This window comes from Pygoscelis adeliae, unplaced genomic scaffold (assembly GCF_000699105.1).
Source record: "Pygoscelis adeliae isolate BGI_AS28 unplaced genomic scaffold, ASM69910v1 Scaffold1, whole genome shotgun sequence".
In the NCBI taxonomy this organism is placed as follows: Eukaryota; Metazoa; Chordata; class Aves; order Sphenisciformes; family Spheniscidae; genus Pygoscelis; species Pygoscelis adeliae.
Genome location: NW_008824051.1, coordinates 2,372,268 through 2,389,945, shown reverse-complemented (window position 1 = coordinate 2,389,945; position 17,678 = coordinate 2,372,268). Strand labels below are relative to the sequence as shown.

The window sequence follows — 17,678 nt, the reverse complement described above, 5'->3', positions numbered from 1 at the left end:
GCTAAATTTTCAAGAGGGTCCACACTGGTTTTCATTATCCAAGTGAAAATCTTTAGGCCCAGTTTTCAGAATTGATAATAGGATCCTTTGAGTTCTCTTAGAGATCAGAACGCGAGGTAGAAACAAACCTTAGGAGTTTGGGTTTGACTAGTCAAAACTAACAGATGGCATTGACTTAATGCTGCTGTCATGTCACATGTCAGTGACTGAGTCCTAGAATCCATGGAAATAGTTTCCTGTGACATTGAGGTATGGAGAAATGAGGAAGTATTAGAGACTAGACCTTGAGGAATATCCCCTACGTAAGCAGATCCCTCTGTCAGTATGTTATTTGGAACAACTCTGCCCTAGCCCAGCTTCTGCCCCTTGGATGGGGAAACTGGGAGCAGACTTTTCTCTGTTATCAGACATTCTCTGCTTCCTATGGCCCACAAGTCTTGCTGTAGCCCAAAAAGGATGCAGAATATAGGAAGAGGAAAAGCAGCCAAAAGCTACTCCTTCCCCACCTCTGTTTCTGCACTATGCAGACAGACACAGAGCGTAGGGGTAGCGCTTTAGCTTTATCCAGTTACTCTACCTTTGTTACTTTCTGGGAAAAAAAAAAAAAACAACATTCCCTGCAGCAAAATATTTTGATCCTTTTCTACAATAGGAAGAGGAAAAGCAGCCAAAAGCTACTCCTTCCCCACCTCTGTTTCTGCACTATGCAGACAGACACAGAGCGTAGGGGTAGCGCTTTAGCTTTATCCAGTTACTCTACCTTTGAGATTTGTTACTTTCTGGGAAAAAAAAAAACAACATTCCCCGCAGCAAAATATTTTGATCCTTTTTCTACAATTGTGCTTTTTGGATCGAAGTTGCTCCATAATTGAGTCTCCCTGTCTCCACAGCAAGTTCAACCACCAGAATATTGTGCGCTGTATCGGGGTGAGTTTGCAGGCACTGCCCCGTTTCATCCTGCTAGAGCTCATGGCTGGAGGTGACCTGAAATCATTCCTGAGAGAGACGCGGCCTAGACCGGTAAGAAAAGAGAAAATTGAATTTTATTTAGTAAGCTGCTGCCACAAGGCAAATACATAACTATAAAAGAGCTGATCCGTGCAGCTACTATTTCCCAGCATTTTAGAGGGTCAGAAAATTTCTGTTGCTAAAAGACCGCTGTGGGGGCAGGACACAGATGTATAGGGAACAGATGCTGCTGCAGCTATGCAGAGGTGCCTCATCCCTGGACTTTGCTAGATAGCATTGCAGATACTATTGAAAGAAAGAACAAAATCAAAGCTTAAAAAAAAATACTTAAACTCTACTCTTACCTTCCTCACACCAGCTGGGGGCAGCTTGGGGGTGAAGCATTGGGCTAGTAATGACAAATCCATTGTTTAAACTGCTGATCAGGTGCATTTCTGTGGATATCTGTTAGTGCAAGTTTGACATAGGCAAGGAGAGAATCCGGCCTGGAGCTGTTGACTTAATAGTGTTGTTGTTTAACCCGGCAGGCAGCTAAACACCACACAGCCGTTGGCTCACTCCCCCTGCCCCAGTGGGATGGGGGAGAGAATTGGGGAGGAAAAAAAAAAAAGTAAAATTTGTGGGTTGAGATAAAGACAGTTTAATAGGACAGAAAAGGAAGGGAAAATAATAATAATGATAAAAGAACACACAAAATAAGTGATGCACAATGCAATTGTTCACCACCTGCCGACCGATGCCCAGCCAGTTCCCCCAGCAGCGGTCACCACCCCCCAGCTAACTCCCCCCAATTTATGTACTGAGCATGACGTCATATGGCATGGAATATCCCTTTGGCCAGTTTGGGGCAGCTGTCCTGGCTGTGCCCCCTCCCAGCTTCTTGCTGGCAGGGCATGAGAAACTGAAAAGTCCTTGACTAGTGTAAGCACTGCTTAGCAACAGCTAAAACATCGGTGTGTTATCATCAACATCATTCTCATCCTAAATCCAAAACACAGCACTCTACCAGCTACTAGGAAGAAAATTAACTTTATCCCAGCTGAAACCAGGACACTTAATAGCAAATACATTTAGTCCAGAGTTTTAAAGATTTTCCCACTGAAATCAGCATCAATAGGAAATGACAGTCAGTCAGAAATGGGTGAGAAATAAATTACGACTTCTAGAGAGGAATCAGTATTTCAGAAGAATAAAGTTTGCTCTGAGTCCCTGGATCAGAAAGGCATCCAGATGTTGTTGAAGTTTAGCACCAGGGCCCAGCTTCACACTTTGTCTCTACATTTCTTTGACACAGAGCAAAATGCTGGATTTTATCAGTACAAGAGAGACACAAATTGGCTCTAACAGATATAAATAAGATTCTTCCTCGAGGCATCTGGAAACTTTGTACTTTTTCCTTGCAGTCTGGTTTTCAGACATATAAAATGGTCTGTGTTGCTCAGGAGCACCGCAGTCTTGGATAGGTTGCAATAAAGTGGCTCCTGCCTGGATAATAAGGCTAAACACCCAGAAAGTCAAGATGTTTGAAATCTGAGCAAGCAGTCTTTATAAATAGAGGTTGGTTTTCTGTAGCACCTAGAGATGCTCTTGTCAGCTCATACAAATGGGCTGAACTTGGTGGTAGGTGAATGGGAAAATTCATGTTTTGCAATGTGGGCTCTGCTCTCTCCCGGTGCAGAGCAAAATGGCATGGGCAAGGTATGCTGCCTGGTAGGTGCTTTGTTCAGAACTGCCAGGACGGGCTGTGCTCGATATGTGAAGTGGCAGGTGAAACAGGATGGCGTAGGGCAAGGGCATCCATCACTTTGCAATGGAAACATCTTTTTGGCTCGTTAAATTAGACAGAGAAGCCAGCCCAGTAACAATCAGGATCTTGTGAGGAAGCACCCAGAACATTAGTCCTGAACAGCAGGCATTTTTACCTACTTGCAGTAAAATGAACCAGTTGCTTTTGTGGATGGAAAGCCCTTAATCTTTATAGGATGCAGCCATGGGAGCCTTCTGATCTGAGGGGTTTCTTTCTGTTTGCCCCTACCCCAGTCATGAGTTTCTCCTTGCATGCCAGGGCTTCCATTTCTGTTAGTGGTAGCGCTGTGGAACCCCTGTGAAATCTATGTCAGAAAAGGTGGATGGTTCACTCCAGGCACAGCATACATTACTTCCTTGGTATTTCTCTTTATGCCTTCACAGTCTCTCCTTTCCTCTTCTTTCCTTGTCTTTCCTGACCTGTTTGAAGTTATCCGAGACTGACCATAACTACTACTACACACAGGGACTGACTACTACTACACACAGGGACTGTTCCCAGCACCTTGAAGATCCTCCCCTATTCCTGCATTTAACTTGCTACCAGGACTGAAGCAGACGTGGGACTGATGCTGCGGTTTTCTGCTCTGTCCCATGCCTGTCACACTTTGGGAAAGCTGAGGTTCAAATGCAGATGGGCAGTTGCAAGCTGGAACTGATTCAGAAAAACAGTTTCCAGTCCCTCTTTAACAGTTGGGTGAATGTAGACAGCCTGACCGTGTGCAGACACAGATCATTTCTGCTCCACTTTTAACACCTTTTAACAGCCTTGCCCTGCTTTTGCTACCATCCCATGTAGTGGCTGCCTGGTGAGAATGACAGGGTAATTCATTGTCTGGCTGCAGGGGCAGCTTCTGCGGGGCTAATGGCACCTGTGAGTGCTGAGAAATCAGCCTCTGCTGCACATTTGACTGCTGGCTCAGAAACAATGAGGCTAGGAGACTGACTGATGAGAGATTAGATGCATGTGAAGCGTTGAAAAATGTGAAGTATGGGATCCAGCTGTGGAAGTGGATTTACCCTCTGCATATACTTGAGGTGTGACAGTGTCCCTGTACATAAGGCCCGTGGCTCAGTACTGCTGGATGTATCTTTGCACTGCTCTTAATGAACCCTGAGCTGCTTCGTTTCTCCTATCGCTCATTCAAGGAAGACAGGCGGGAGGTAGGCATAGCAGACTGGACATCTAGTTTTCCAGGCCCATTAAAGGAAAGGAAAGATGGGAACAGTGCAGAGTAAACAGGCTTCGATGAGCTTTGCTTCCAACAGGAATTAATTGAACACACAAGACCTAGCTGACTGACTCAGTAACAGAGGTGCACTGCTTACTGTGCAGTAAGCACCATATGAATTACTGTTGTCATTTCCCCTTGTTTTTTTCCAGTTTTGTATTTTCCAGCTGATTTCCTTACTACCTTGTCTTTCCCACCTACTTCTGCTTTCAGCCTGATTGCAAAAGAGGGGTTTACGTGTTCATTGTCTACCTTCATCCCCCAGTTGCTCTGACTGACTCCCCTGCCAGTAACTTCAAATTCATTTGCCAGTTTCAGTCAAATTTAATAGAGGTGTGAAAGGCATTAACTTGGCATTAATTCCAAGGCTTCAGGAAAAAGAAAGCACCACACTAGAGCATCCACTGAGCAGAACAGTTGTCTTGTTTGGCTTGCCACTGGCCAGCAAGAACCTGTGTGACTTGGAGCAAGATACACGCAGCATGCTGCCGTGCACTCAGCCACTGAAAAGCTTGGAAGGGAGCAGAGGGAATGGTGGAGGAGAAGGTGAAGTGATGGAAGGGGGAACTTAAGACATTGCGAGGGACATGAAATGGGAAGCTGGAGCTGCCGCAGGAGGTATCAGGACATGGGATCCAACTTAATGGGAGATCAAGATGCTGCCAGCACAAGTTATTGCATGTTGTTCGTATGTGTTCTTCATGTAAAGAATGACAGCAATGTTCAGCCCACACGTAATGATTTTTCTGGACTCTAAGCAAGAACAATCATATATGTAAGCCGAATGTTCATCCAACATCACTGATACAATACCAGTGACTCTTGTGGAATATTGTCAGTTTATGCCAGCCAGGCCTACTCCGTAAGCTTCAGATTCATACTTCTCCATGGGTCCAGAGTTTACAGCCCTGAAGGGTTTCTGTGTTCCATTTCTGATAAAGTTTCACATCTATTACAGGATTACCCCTTCCCCCTCATCTGGAGAGAGGCAGTCCCATAGATTCAGAGACGCCTGGAATCGGAGCCTTCGCTCATTATGAGTGTTGCAGAATTGTCCATTCTGGGAAGCTCAGTGCTGATCTTTCTCACACGCAGCACAGCAATCAAAGAACAGCTTTGGAAGATAAATCGTATACAGATAAATTATTCCCCTCTTTTGTGTTGTGCAGCCTGTTGCATAGAGCAGTGATTACGCTGAACAATACACAGAATTTCATTCACCTTTAGCAAGATTAAGCCTCACCCAGGGAGGTATCACACTAGTGCTTCCAGCATGCCCACTGCTCTGAGCAGCGGTGCATTGCAGCTGGCATTGTCCATTCATCTGGGGAGCACAGACTGTAAAGTGAATCCTTTGGTGTCTCAAGGCTGCTCCCCTTGCAAAATGAATCCCAAACCTCCATTTTTCAAACAAATTACATGGCTAAATTGTCCTTGGCTGGGCAGTCACATCTGTTTTAGGACTGTATTTAGCCAAATAAAAGGTGGAAGGAATTCATCCAAGGAGGGGAAGGAATGGAAAAAGAGAGAAAAGCTATGCTGTTCAAATCAGCTTGTGGCTTCAGCCTACTGACTGCCTTGCAACATAGCTCAGGTCTGGAATCGATTGCACAGTAAAGAATTGGGCTTTTTACTCGGTTTTCACTTCAGGTTTCTGACCCTTGCTCAGAAGAGGAGGGAATGGGTAGATCGAGATATTCATTTCCCTTTGGTTATGCTCTGAAAGGGAAAAAGAAGGCATCTGCAGCCTTTCTTACTGTAGCCATCTTGTGTAGCTGGTGAGTCACTTTAACTCACAGAGGTAAAAAAGATTATTCCCCCCTCCCCACAAAAGCTGCGGGGGAGAGGCTTTATGTTTTCAGGAAATGGTTACTCTACAAAAAGAAAGGTTTAGGAGGAGACACAGTCCGGTGTTTTAAAGCATCAGTTAAGTCTATATATGCGACAAACTATACTGTGTAAATACCAAAATATAGGCAGGTGATACATAGTCACAAATGATTTTGTTTTATGGCACTGCACTGGAAAAAACAGAGATGCAGCATTTTTCAATTATTTCATTAGTCAAGTATTGAGGCCAGGTTTTTCCCTAATCTCTTCAGAAGACGTTAAGACTTTTTTAGGTTTTACTAGCCAACGCCCACTGTTTAACTACTGGCTGCTGCCTGCTGCAGAGCCTGGACTTATTTCCAGTCCCAGTTAGCAGTGGTTTAGATCAGATGGGATGGCCAGCACTGCATTGCATCAGTCTGGAGATATGTTTCATCACAACAGAAGGGCTGGCAGAGCCAGCAGTCCCTGTCGCTAGAGAACCCGTGCTGGTTTGTGCATCAGTGGGAGAGACCCATAGGCAGGTGTGCCTTTTGGGCACTGGGCAGAATGGTAGGTGTCATGAGAGAGAGCTAGAGGGTGGAATAGGCTTGTTTGGTCCAATAACTAAGGCCACAGGTAAACACTTAGGTAGCAAATGGCTGCTGTGGAATAAGCATTCACTGCCACCCCGTTGTTTGTCATCACCCCACTGGCAGCAGCGATTTCCTCCTCCCCCACAGGACTGGCTGCAGGGATCACTGATTCACACCTCAGTGCAGAAGCTGATGGTTTGGCTTCAGAGGCTGGCAAACGCGAGCTGGTGCTAAGCCTGCCCTTTTCACTAAAGCATCTGGCTCCTGCTGGCAAGCGCTGTAGACTTCATCAGAGGGGCAGGAACAAGGAGTTGGCAGCCTTAGTCTTCCATAGCCGTTGGCTACGCAAACCTCTGTCAGTGCTCTGAGGGGCAAGATAAAACCTACACAGATGTGGGAAAGAGCAAATGTGACTCATGCCGTTATACAAAATGTCATTCTCATTGTTCAAGGTGACTTTAGAGAAGAGCTAGCAATTATACAAAGAAACGGAGTGAGGACCAGTTCAGGCTACAGATCTCGTCAAAAATCATGCTGAAAATTCAGAAGCGTCTCCCGTGAGAACTGGGGGAAATTCTTACAGGGGCATCCCAATGGAGCTGGAAAGTCAGATCCAGCTGTTCCGATTCTGTCCCTGGGATCTGTATGACATTGTGCCTGCACATCCTTTGCATAGTTCATGGATATGAACTCTCGCACATTTTTTGTAATCCCTTTGTGCATTAACATCTGAGCTATGTCACTTGTTGGAGAATTCCCAGCGCTGTATCAGTGATGAATCATGCCATGTTCTTGCCTTTAATCCACGTTTGTCCCTTGTCTTTTGGCAGAATCAGCCCTCCTCCCTTTCCATGCTGGACTTGCTCCACGTGGCTCGTGATATTGCTTGTGGGTGTCAGTACCTGGAGGAGAACCACTTCATTCACAGGTAGGTGAACACATCTGTGTCAGCATAGGCATGACTTGCATACAGGCCGGCACGGACTCATAATGCCCTGCTTGATATGTTTATGTCCTGCTGCACTCTAGTGGCTGGATACCTTTAAACAAGGTAGCTAAATCAGAGTAGAAGCAATTAACAGAAAAGCTGCTATAAATCAGGTTGCGGAGGTGTGTAGTTTTACCAAAGATCCTGAGCACTGTCTCAGTGCCTGTGCTTGTGCAACCTGTTTGGCTACTCTGCAAATGGAAACACAATCTCGTGACAGAAGTCTTCAAAGCTCTCCCCATCATGAATTTTGCTTAGTGCCTTTCTGCTCATTCTGGAACGCTTTTCTTCTCCCTCTCGAAGAATGGCTGTACAAGTACAGCCAGAAGTGCAACACCTGTGACTATTGTTACCTGCTCCTGCAGAACAGGGTGTTTGGCAAGTGTCTAAAATTCTGCCCATTGAGTAGAGATGAGTAGAGAGAGATCGTTGTTGACTCTTCTGAAAGAGTTACCCACAAGGTATGCCACCATGTTATTCAGATCTCAAGGTTTACTTCAGCCCAGCAGAGGTGGAGCTGGAGCTTCACCTGCATACCCAGATTCAGGCCCATACCTTCAGTCTTCAGAGCAACACCGGCACATTGTTGTTCTTCCTGTCTCTGACAGTATGACACCTGTTTGACAATATTTGAACGAGCACGCTAGGAACAGGTCAGTGGATCGTTCCTCAGACAGCTTGATGTTGGGACTAGTACATTGCTGAAATCAGCCCCAGTGCTTGCAACTCCTTAGAGACTTTAAAATAGTTCCTGGGGTGAAGGGAGGCTCACAGGAGGCCCATCCTTTCAGCTGGAAGATGTTATGTGAAGTTTAAAGAGGAAATGTTGAAGAGCAGAACTGCTCCTGCTGTTGGGGTAGATTGGAATTCGGGACATCACTAGTTATCCATAAACACTGACTTTTCTGGCTGCTGTGGGCTCTCTGCAGCTGAGGAAAGTAGGTACTATTCTTCGTTTTCTTTTTGGCTTGCAAAATTGTCGAATGATTAAGTGGTTCTTCTCTTTCTGTTGCTTTTCTTCCCTTTCCTTGTAGGGATATTGCTGCCCGGAACTGCCTCCTTACCTGTCGAGGGCCTGGGAGAGTGGCTAAAATTGGAGACTTTGGAATGGCCCGGGATATATACAGGTAGCAGAGCGAAGCCCAGGGTATCCACAAGTGGAAGCTCGCTAAAATGAGGGAGGAGCAGTGCTTGTGCAGGAGAGCAGGCTCGTGTGCTGCTCTGCGTAACCTCAGCAAGGCGAGAGTGGAGAGATCCCACTCTGGTGAATCCCAGCTAATGCTTTTTTGGTGTTTGCCTTCACCTGTAGTTTAACTGTGCTCTGGAGACTTTTCCTACTCCTGACAGCTTTCTTCTGGGTAATGAAGTCTGATGGGCATGGAAGGCATTTTTCCTCCCTCTTGTACTCTGTCCTCAGTTTCTTGTCTTTACTTTCTTCACACTGAATGGCATTGATGTGCCCTTTTGTTTTGTGGTCCCAAATCATTCTGAGTTTAATCTCTCTCCTTGATACTACCCCTGCCCCTTCGGTTTGGTGTCATCAGTAAATCTCCTCAATTTACTGCAGATAAAGGAGGAAGGTGCAGAGGAAGGTCAGGAAAATGTAATCACCCAAACAGGAATTCAGCCAGGACACAGGGTTAACTACTCTGCTCTTGCGAGAAGTGCCAGGAAATCTTTAATGACCACGAGCAGTCAGGGCTGCAGCTTGATATCTCATCTTCCAGAGGGCACCTCCAGAGGTGCAGCACCATGTCCTGTTGTGCTGAGGAAGTGATTTGCCTCTGACTCGGAGGAAGGAATGCCTTGTACTCAGTCACCCACACTGTTTATTCCAGTGCCTTGCCTTCTTCTTCCTGCTTCGGGATTCTCCTGTGCAATTACTAAGCTAGGCCTGGCTCTGCTTAGCTTGCGATCGGACAGTATCACAGCCTGAGGTGATGCAAACAGAGTGCTACCTTCAAAAACCCAGGTGTATCACGGCTGCTTTTTTTTTCCCCCTCCTCTCTCTCCCTTCACAAAGAGCCCCCACTCTGCCCCACTGTCAGATGGGACTCTGCTGGGACAAAGTAGCACCTGTCACACTCACACAATCAGCAGAACCGACTGCCAAGATTAATGCTTTGGTGCTGAGTTTTCAAAGGTGCCTTTGAAGTTTGCACACGTTTCTGTGTCCAGGAATATCCTTTGGATGCTCAGGCTGTGCAGTTATGAACAGTGATACCGGCTTGCATGAGCAGCCTCCTGCAGCTGCCAGCACAGGATGGGGGCTTGTAGGTTTTATTTTAAATGACGACGACACTAAGGGACTGATGTAATTCCTGTCTCGGAGCAAGGGAGGTGGTTTTTGTACCACTGCCCCAGCTCTAATAGCCAAGCATCCTCCTCATCAAGCTCCTCATTCTTATAAAGGGTTTTGGATTTCACTTGCAGTGCTTTAGAGTGGGTACATATGGGACAGGCTTTGTTTATTTTTGGTGAGGATGCTCTAGGTGACCACATGTGAGGTGAAGTGGAGCTCTTGCTGTGGCTGAAAAGTGCAGGAGGATGGCTCTGCCAGCAGCAGTTTACTGTGTGAGTAGCTCACTAGGAGTATGCACACAGATAAGGATAACTTGGGCTCACCAGACCAGGCCTAAAGCGAGGGAGATCAGAGCAGTCCCATGGTCTGCCTATTTCCACTATTTTTGTGAGAAGGAACAGGTCTCTTCAGCATTTTTTCTGCCATGCTGTTTTGCCTAAATCAGTCTCTCCTCTGGCTCATAATTTTAATATTTGTAATTATAAAAATCCCAAATTAATGGCGTTTTCTGAATTCTTGGTTGACTCTTTGTTTGTTCTTTGCAGAGCCAGCTACTATCGGAAGGGTGGGTGTGCAATGTTGCCCGTCAAATGGATGCCTCCTGAGGCTTTCATGGAAGGGATATTTACCTCAAAAACAGACACATGGTGCGCTTCCTTTCCTTCTCTGTCTGGTCTGTCTGTCTGTGTTGTAACCACTTTTCTCAAGTGTGAAGGTTTTGTAGAAAACGCACGTTCTTGTTCATTTCTTCTTTACTAAAAAGACAAGCTGGGTCTTTCAGAGCCAGTAATCTTGGAGGAGACAGGGGAACAGAAAGATCAGACCCGTGCAAAGGCGAGTGCTGCTGGGGAGGTGAGCAGGCAGGGAAGGGAGGTTGGGGCAGATGCAGGTGCTTTGCCGCTACAGGGAGGAAACCGTTAGTTCCACACTGAGGAAAGCGGCACCGGAGACTGCGGGCAGGATCCGTGCTGCCAGTGAGGGAGGAGGGCATCACGTATTGTGGCTTTTATCTTTCTCCTGGCCTGCAGCAGCACTGTAAGCTCTTGAGTTGCTGGTGGCCCAAGGAGGGGGAGGGAGATTGGGTGAGCAGGAGGCAAGAGCTTGGGACATGTGTGGAGGGGAAGGGGCTGGTGGTCAGGACACAGCTCCTGAGCTAGCCCCAGCAGAGGGGTGGAGGTACACCCTCTCGTACAGCTGAGCTGCTGCCTGTCTCAGCACCAAGCAGAAGAGTGTCCCATTGCTGCACATAGCTCTTTGCAATTTTAATCAACAAGATCATGATTTCCAAGCAGCTGACCAGGTGAATGCTTTGGAGGGGGTCCTGTCCCAGCCATTGTCCCCAGGGTTTTGCAGGCCACACCACACAGGCCCAGGGCTGCGGTGTTAGCTAGGGAATGTTTGTACTGTACTCTGAGCTACAGGGAGGGGCTATGGGGCTCAGAGCATCAGTGGGGATTCACTGGCATGTTATTTCATACAGCTTATTCAAGAGAAAAAGTTTGTCATAAGTGATCAGGCCACTGCTTCACTCAGTCCTGTCTCCAGCAGTGGCTGATGTCTCAGGAAAGCATAACCTGACTTTCACATTTGTTACATCTAGTTGAACAGTGCTGAGTACAAGGGCAAAGCAACCATATTCACCTACCTATATCGTAGACTTCACTCACTTAACAGTTAGCTACTAGTATTCATTAAATGATGCAAAGTCCACCGTTACAACTGTGCAACTTATTTATGTCTGAATCCTGCAGCAGTGATTTCCACAAGCTGCCTGAGCACAGACTGCAAAGAGCAATGCTGATGGGAGTGCAGCTAAGGGCATTGCCCCTCGGTGATGGTCATTCTCGTATCCTTCACTTCTTGTTTTCCTTCGCTTCTGTATTCAGGTCCTTTGGCGTATTGCTGTGGGAGATATTCTCTTTGGGATACATGCCCTACCCTAGCAAAAGTAACCAGGAGGTTCTGGAGTTTGTCACCAATGGAGGAAGGATGGATCCACCTAAAAACTGCCCTGGCCCTGTGTATGAGATTTTAACTTTGATATATTCATGCAAATAAGTTTCTGTTTCAAATGCTGTTCTCTAGTCAAAAGTTAATGACTTTTAAGATTGATCTTATCATGGCTGATCTGCCTTATTGGACTTGAGTGCCAGTGACTTCTCGACTATTTAATTTTTCTGTCTGTTTTGGAGAACAATTCAGGGCCCCTTTGAGAAGTACTGGCCACTGCTTGTTTGGTCAAAGGGGGTGCAATATTTCTGTGTCTTAGGTTAGCTGTGAAACTGCAAGTGCGTAAGACTTCACAGGTAGGGAAAACTGGGCTCCATTATCTGTAGCCCTGCCTACCTTTAGTGAATTGTCCAAGGGTTTTTGGGTGGGCGAGTTATTTCTCTGATGTGCTGTGGATTTAACCCTGCTGGTGACCACATTTCAGTGGTTACCAGTACATCAGTTGTCCGACTCTGGGGAAGGCAGAGCACTCTTATTTATTAGAAGTCAAGAGTGGTGATACGTGCTTACGGTTTCTAAGCTGCAGTGACTAGCTGTTAGGTACCAACAGGATCTGCCATTTATGAGCATCTCCCGTTCTGCTCTTTCAGTTATCGCATTATGACCCAGTGTTGGCAGCACCAGCCTGAAGACCGGCCAAATTTTGCCACAATCCTGGAGAGGATTGAGTACTGCACTCAGGTATTGGTGTTCATTCGTCTCAAATGAGTTGGGTGGAGAGGGTTCTTGAGGAGTGGTCTAGGCAAGCCAGAACACGAGATGAGAAGGCAGCACCGCATTACTGCAGTCAGCACTCCAGCGAGACTGATGTCAGCCTGCGACCAGTGGCTGGGATATTTACCTCATTGGTGGTTGATCCTTCTTGTCTTTCACTGCTGAAAGGCACAGGCTTACACAAACTTACCCAGCTTTACAAATAGCAGACCTGTAGTTCTGCTTCTGCTTATAAAGGCACAGATTCCAACAAGCAAAAGAGCTAAGGCACGCCAGCACCCGTACGCACTTCACGTGCTTTATGTCAGCCACTCCATTCCAGTGTTTACCCTTAAGATGTGGTCAGCACTGAGCAGAAATGGTCCGGCTCAGAGCACCCTTTGCAGGTGGCTTCTGCAGCTGTCAGCAATTTTCTGAATCTGACTGCGCTGGAGAAGGCAGGTGGAGACAGCCATGCTAAAGGAGTGGGGATTCTAAGGCTAGGCAACGGGGAAAGGATGTGGCTGGCTTTCTAGGCCGAAATCCGATTTATTTATTTTTTACCACCATTTTTAGCTTACGAGGAGTGGAGTAGTTTGGAAAATGTTTTGCTGCCTGCATCAGCGCAGGCTTCTTGTGTGGCCTCACACAGTTACTTGCCTCAGTCAGTTTGCTTTCCCTTGCTGTTTCAGAGGCTTGGTCTGTTTTTCATGTGTTTGGATCATGGGATTGGGAGGCACTGTTTTCTGCTCTCTATAGCTTGCCATGGCGTCTAGCAATAATTAAAGGTTGCCCAGATGACCACGTTTTCTCTCAGTTTAATTTTCAAAACTGCTTAAATAGCTCAGAACCGCAGTCCCTACGGATTCAGGCTTCAAGGGGTCTGCCAGTATTGCCTTCTGTCTGCATTCCCATTCCTCCCTTGTTGTGTGAAGGCAATACTTTCATGGCTGAAACTTTCTCAATATTATCTGAGAATGTTATGAACTTTGAGATTATATAGATTCCAAAACAACATTCCCACAGGAAATTTGGCCGGACATAAAAAGTGTTTTTCATTGGTTTTGTGCTTCTGCTGTTCTGTGATGAGTTTCACAGTTGCTTTTTTTAAGAGAGTATCCCATTGCATCTCATGGCTAACTGCATTTTGTCGGCATCCTCTACACACGGCATGCGGGCTCTGAGTAGTGGGAACGATGCTCTGTGATCATAGCATGACAGCTGTCAGATGTGCTGGGTTTTTAATCAAGTCCGAGTATGCACGATGGTAGCAGACTTTAGGAAATTCTCATTGTTCTCTCCGGCAGGATCCAGATGTCATCAACACTGCTTTGCCAGTAGAATATGGCCCATCAGCTGAGGAGGAGGAGAAGGTAGCGATGCGTCCCGACAATCCAGAAGGAATTCCTCCTCTCTTGGTCTCCACACACCAAGACAGAAAGGACGACAAGCAAACTCTGCCATCTCCACCACCCCTGCCGTCAGCCATCACTGCTGGAAAACCTCTAGGGAAAGTGGGAGCCTTGGAACCGCCAGTGCCGGGGAAGGTGCAGTCAGCCTCAGCGGGGGGGCATATCAACATGGCCTATGCCCAGTCCAATCCCCCTTCTGAGCTGCACAAAAGCCGGGGCTCCAGAAACAAGCCCACCAACCTTTGGAATCCAACCTACGGTTCCTGGTTTGCGGAGAAGCAGGCCAGCAAAAACAGTTCTCTGCTGGAGAAGGAGATGCCCGAGAGGGAGAATTTGGGGCAGGAAGGAAACTGTACTGTGGGGCCCAACATTGTGACTGGCAGGCTGCCAGGCTCCTCCCTGCTATTAGAGCCATCTTCCCTAACAGCAAGTGTTAAAGAAGTGCCTCTCTTTAGGCTCCGCCACTTCCCCTGTGGGAATGTCAACTATGGATACCAACAGCAGGGCTTACCCTTGGAAGCCTCCACGCCACCTTGCGCTAGCAGTTACGAGGACCCCGTCCTTAGAAACAAGAGCCACATAACCCAGCAGGGGCCGTGAGAGCCCTCTACTCTCTTGACTTTCCCCCCTGTGGCCCCTGAGCCTTGAAGAGATGTCCTGTTACCCAATACACCACGAGCAAGGGATCTGACAGCATTACCTTCCATTTTGTGCCAACTTGCTCCAAAAGTGCCACCCTCGAAGCTGTAATTTTGACTAACGCGAGAGGCTTCAAATCACCGGAGCCCCAATACAGTAAAAGAAACAAGGGGGAGGGAGGATACAGGAACCAGATGTTAACTGCAAGGCCCAGCTGCTGTTGCATCAACTCATACGCATGGTTGTTGTCATGCCCTTCCTGTGAGCTTTTCTCAGTTGTGCGTTCTCTGCTTAAGTGTAAAGCCGCGGCTCACTGCCTTGAGTGTTTCATGTCTGGGGTTTTCCGTGCCAAACTTGTGGTTGCCGTGGAACAGCTGGAGATCTCCTGCAGCTGGCAGAGGTTGTAGTGGGTTTGGGGAGAGCATCCTCTATCCAAACCGAAAAAGGATACAACAGCACTGAGTGGTGACGCGATGGCACATTCCCAAGTTGTGTTCCAGCTACAGTCCAGTCTTCGGAAGTCCTTGAATGCACAGCGGTTATGGGGGTGTTGACAGGGCAATAGAAAGACACTGGTCATACTGCATCGCTTGGAAGAGAGAAGAGAGGAAGCATGGAGGATAGGTGTAGATGCTCTGAGGCATTCTGGGGTTGGGGGGGGGGGGGCTGGGTTTTTTGTTTTGTTTTCTTTTTCCTGTGCTTAAGCACTAAAATTGAGTAAAGCCCTTTAAAATTCCTTCTGTCCTACAAAAGTAGGAATGTCCTTCATCAGGAACTTGTGCGCGTCAAGTGAAGTTTTAAAGGACCATGGTCACGAGAGAAACTTTCACCATGCCCTGAAAATGGACAGCCACCTGCATACCTCAGAGGTTTACAATAGCCTTTGACATACCCTGTACAAACAACAACATAAAGGCGGAAGACTACATCGTGCCACAATCTGGATGCCAGATACTGTCTGTATTTGAAGGGTTTAGAGCCCTTGTTCCTTTAACAAAATATGTGTATGATAGTGGTTTAAAGACAAACACTGCATTGACTCATTTTGTACACCTTGTGCATGAAAAATATTCCAGTTAAGTGTATTGTCAAAACATAGATGTAGGAAATAATTCATGTGTGAAGATGTGCATTAGTAACTTCAACTTGCAAGGAGCTGTTGTAGCATGAATGCTATCCAAAAAAGGGGTGCCTATTTCCATAGAAATGGGTGTACTGGAGCATCAGCAGAGGAACGTGAAGGTGTTCTTCAGCCCAAGACTCTTCATTTCAGTGAAGTGACTCTGAATCTGGCCCTGGATCCAAACACTGAGGTAAGCTTCCCATCTTCATAAGGGAACAAACCAGAATCCGCATATACATACTCCTCACCTTTGAGATGTGCAGATTGAAATCGGAGGGCTTGGTTTGGGCCACCACCCTTGTAAATAAAACATAAGAGGGGGGGGCAGTAGTGTGCTCTCCTCACCTGCCTTTCTGACATCTCTGATGATACACAGAACTAAAACCCTTTTTTAGACGAGTGCCAAAATTGTGCGTGGTGGTTGGTTAACGGGGCTGTGCTCTTGTGCTGGGAAGCTTGAGTCAGGGGCTGCTCCGAATTTCAGGTTCATCTGCTAGGACTCCATTGCACCGCTGCTGCGTGGGCTTGGTGGGGCTAACGAGGGTTATGCTTCGGGTGTTCTGCTGCTGCGCACAGGCTTTTTTAGCTTGAACTAAGAGAATATTTGTGATCTCCAAGGTTGTTAGGCCCGCAGCTCTTGCCATGAAATAGCCACCGGGGAGGAATTCTGTCTAGCTTAGCTTAGGACTGTGTTAGTGTCACAGTGGTTTCTCTCTTTCTAGCTCAGTAAATTCAATGGGGTAGTTTTCTAGAGTCTCAGGAAAGCTAATTAATTCAGGAGGTAAGCACTATCAGAACAATTTCTTACACTAGTATATTACTCACATATAATGGCAATTTTCATTTCAATATTCCAGCTTTCTCATTTTCAGAAGGGCTCAAGCTCCTCATTGTTTTCTTTAGCTCTTCTTTGCACAGGAGCACACTCCTGAGTTTTTGCTGCCCTGCCTCTCACGTGGTACTGAGGACAGAATCTGACCTGTATACTGATGAGTGTTCTTAAAGAATACACAAGAACAAAAAATTGCAAAGAAGTTAATGATCTTTGACTAGCTGAAATTATTAATTCTTGGATCTGGGGCAGCAGCTCCGATGCTGCACAAATGCAGATAAGCTGCCAAGTTATGCTAAAGGTAGCATTTCTAAAGAAGCTTTAAAAGCACGAGCAGCAAGAGATGATTGTAAGTTTGTGCGGGTGAAGGAGGAAAGGCAGGCTTTCCCCAGCCATGGTGATAGCACGATCACTGCTCTGCAGCTTGTGCCGGGCAGTTATCATAGAATTTCAACTGAAATACTCTTACAGAATAATAGGAGTTGTAAAAAATGAAGGCGCTAAACGCATTACTGCTTCTTACCTATGGAATACGTGAGGAGGTAATTCTAGTCAGGGGAAGTGGTGAATTACTACTGAAATTCTCCAGTCTGCTGGGTACGGTGCATTGAGGTAAATACTGTTCAGCACTAGCAGTTGGTTTTAAGTAAGCTTCCTTCCAGTGCCTCCAGTGTAAAATGCTTTGTTGGGGGGGGGGGGGGTTTTGTTTTTTGTGGTGTGGTTTTGTTTTTTTTTTTTTAAATTCCCCCTCTGAACTCTTGGAATTCAGAGGACTTCAGAAATCTAGTTTGGGCTTATTTTTAATGTAACAGCCATAACATCTCTGAGCTCCTCCACAGCAAACATTTAGTTTGGTACCCCTGTGTGCTGTCCAAGCACAGTACCCCAGTTTGCAAAGAACGTTTTGTAAATATTGACGCTAATCAAATCTTGGCACTCAGAAACAAGGCTTGGAGCATTTGCCTGTCCTCTTTCTTAGAAAACAAATGATACCATCAATGACAAATGATTTCCGTGAATTAATTGCCTGGACCAAAGGGTGCTCTGCTACTTGTGTGCAGGCTGTATTGAAGACAGTTTCCTGGTCATTCTGCAATTCATTGCTTAAGTGTCTGTCCTGTTGGCAAAGCATTGCCAGGATTTCAGTGACAATGCAAGATTTTATTTGTATCATCACTGGGATGATGTGAAGAAAGCTTTGCTTAATGATACCCGTTTTCTCTGTCACTAAACAATTCACACTCGGCCCTACCAATTACTACACCAT

At 46.4% G+C, this 17,678-nt stretch overlaps 1 protein-coding gene across 1 annotated transcript in view; it reads left to right on the top strand.

Annotated features, from left to right (window-relative positions):
* Positions 1-15,064, top strand: part of ALK (anaplastic lymphoma receptor tyrosine kinase) — a 243,422-nt gene extending 228,358 nt beyond the window's left edge. Inside the window, exons 23-29 of the mRNA XM_009333686.1 lie at positions 891-1,020; positions 7,243-7,340; positions 8,435-8,527; positions 10,248-10,349; positions 11,589-11,723; positions 12,303-12,393; positions 13,713-15,064. Coding sequence (XP_009331961.1) covers positions 891-1,020; positions 7,243-7,340; positions 8,435-8,527; positions 10,248-10,349; positions 11,589-11,723; positions 12,303-12,393; positions 13,713-14,417 — 1,354 coding nt within the window. The 3' untranslated portion in view covers positions 14,418-15,064. The remainder of the gene's footprint in view (positions 1-890; positions 1,021-7,242; positions 7,341-8,434; positions 8,528-10,247; positions 10,350-11,588; positions 11,724-12,302; positions 12,394-13,712) is intronic.
* Positions 15,065-17,678: the final 2,614 nt, after the last annotated feature.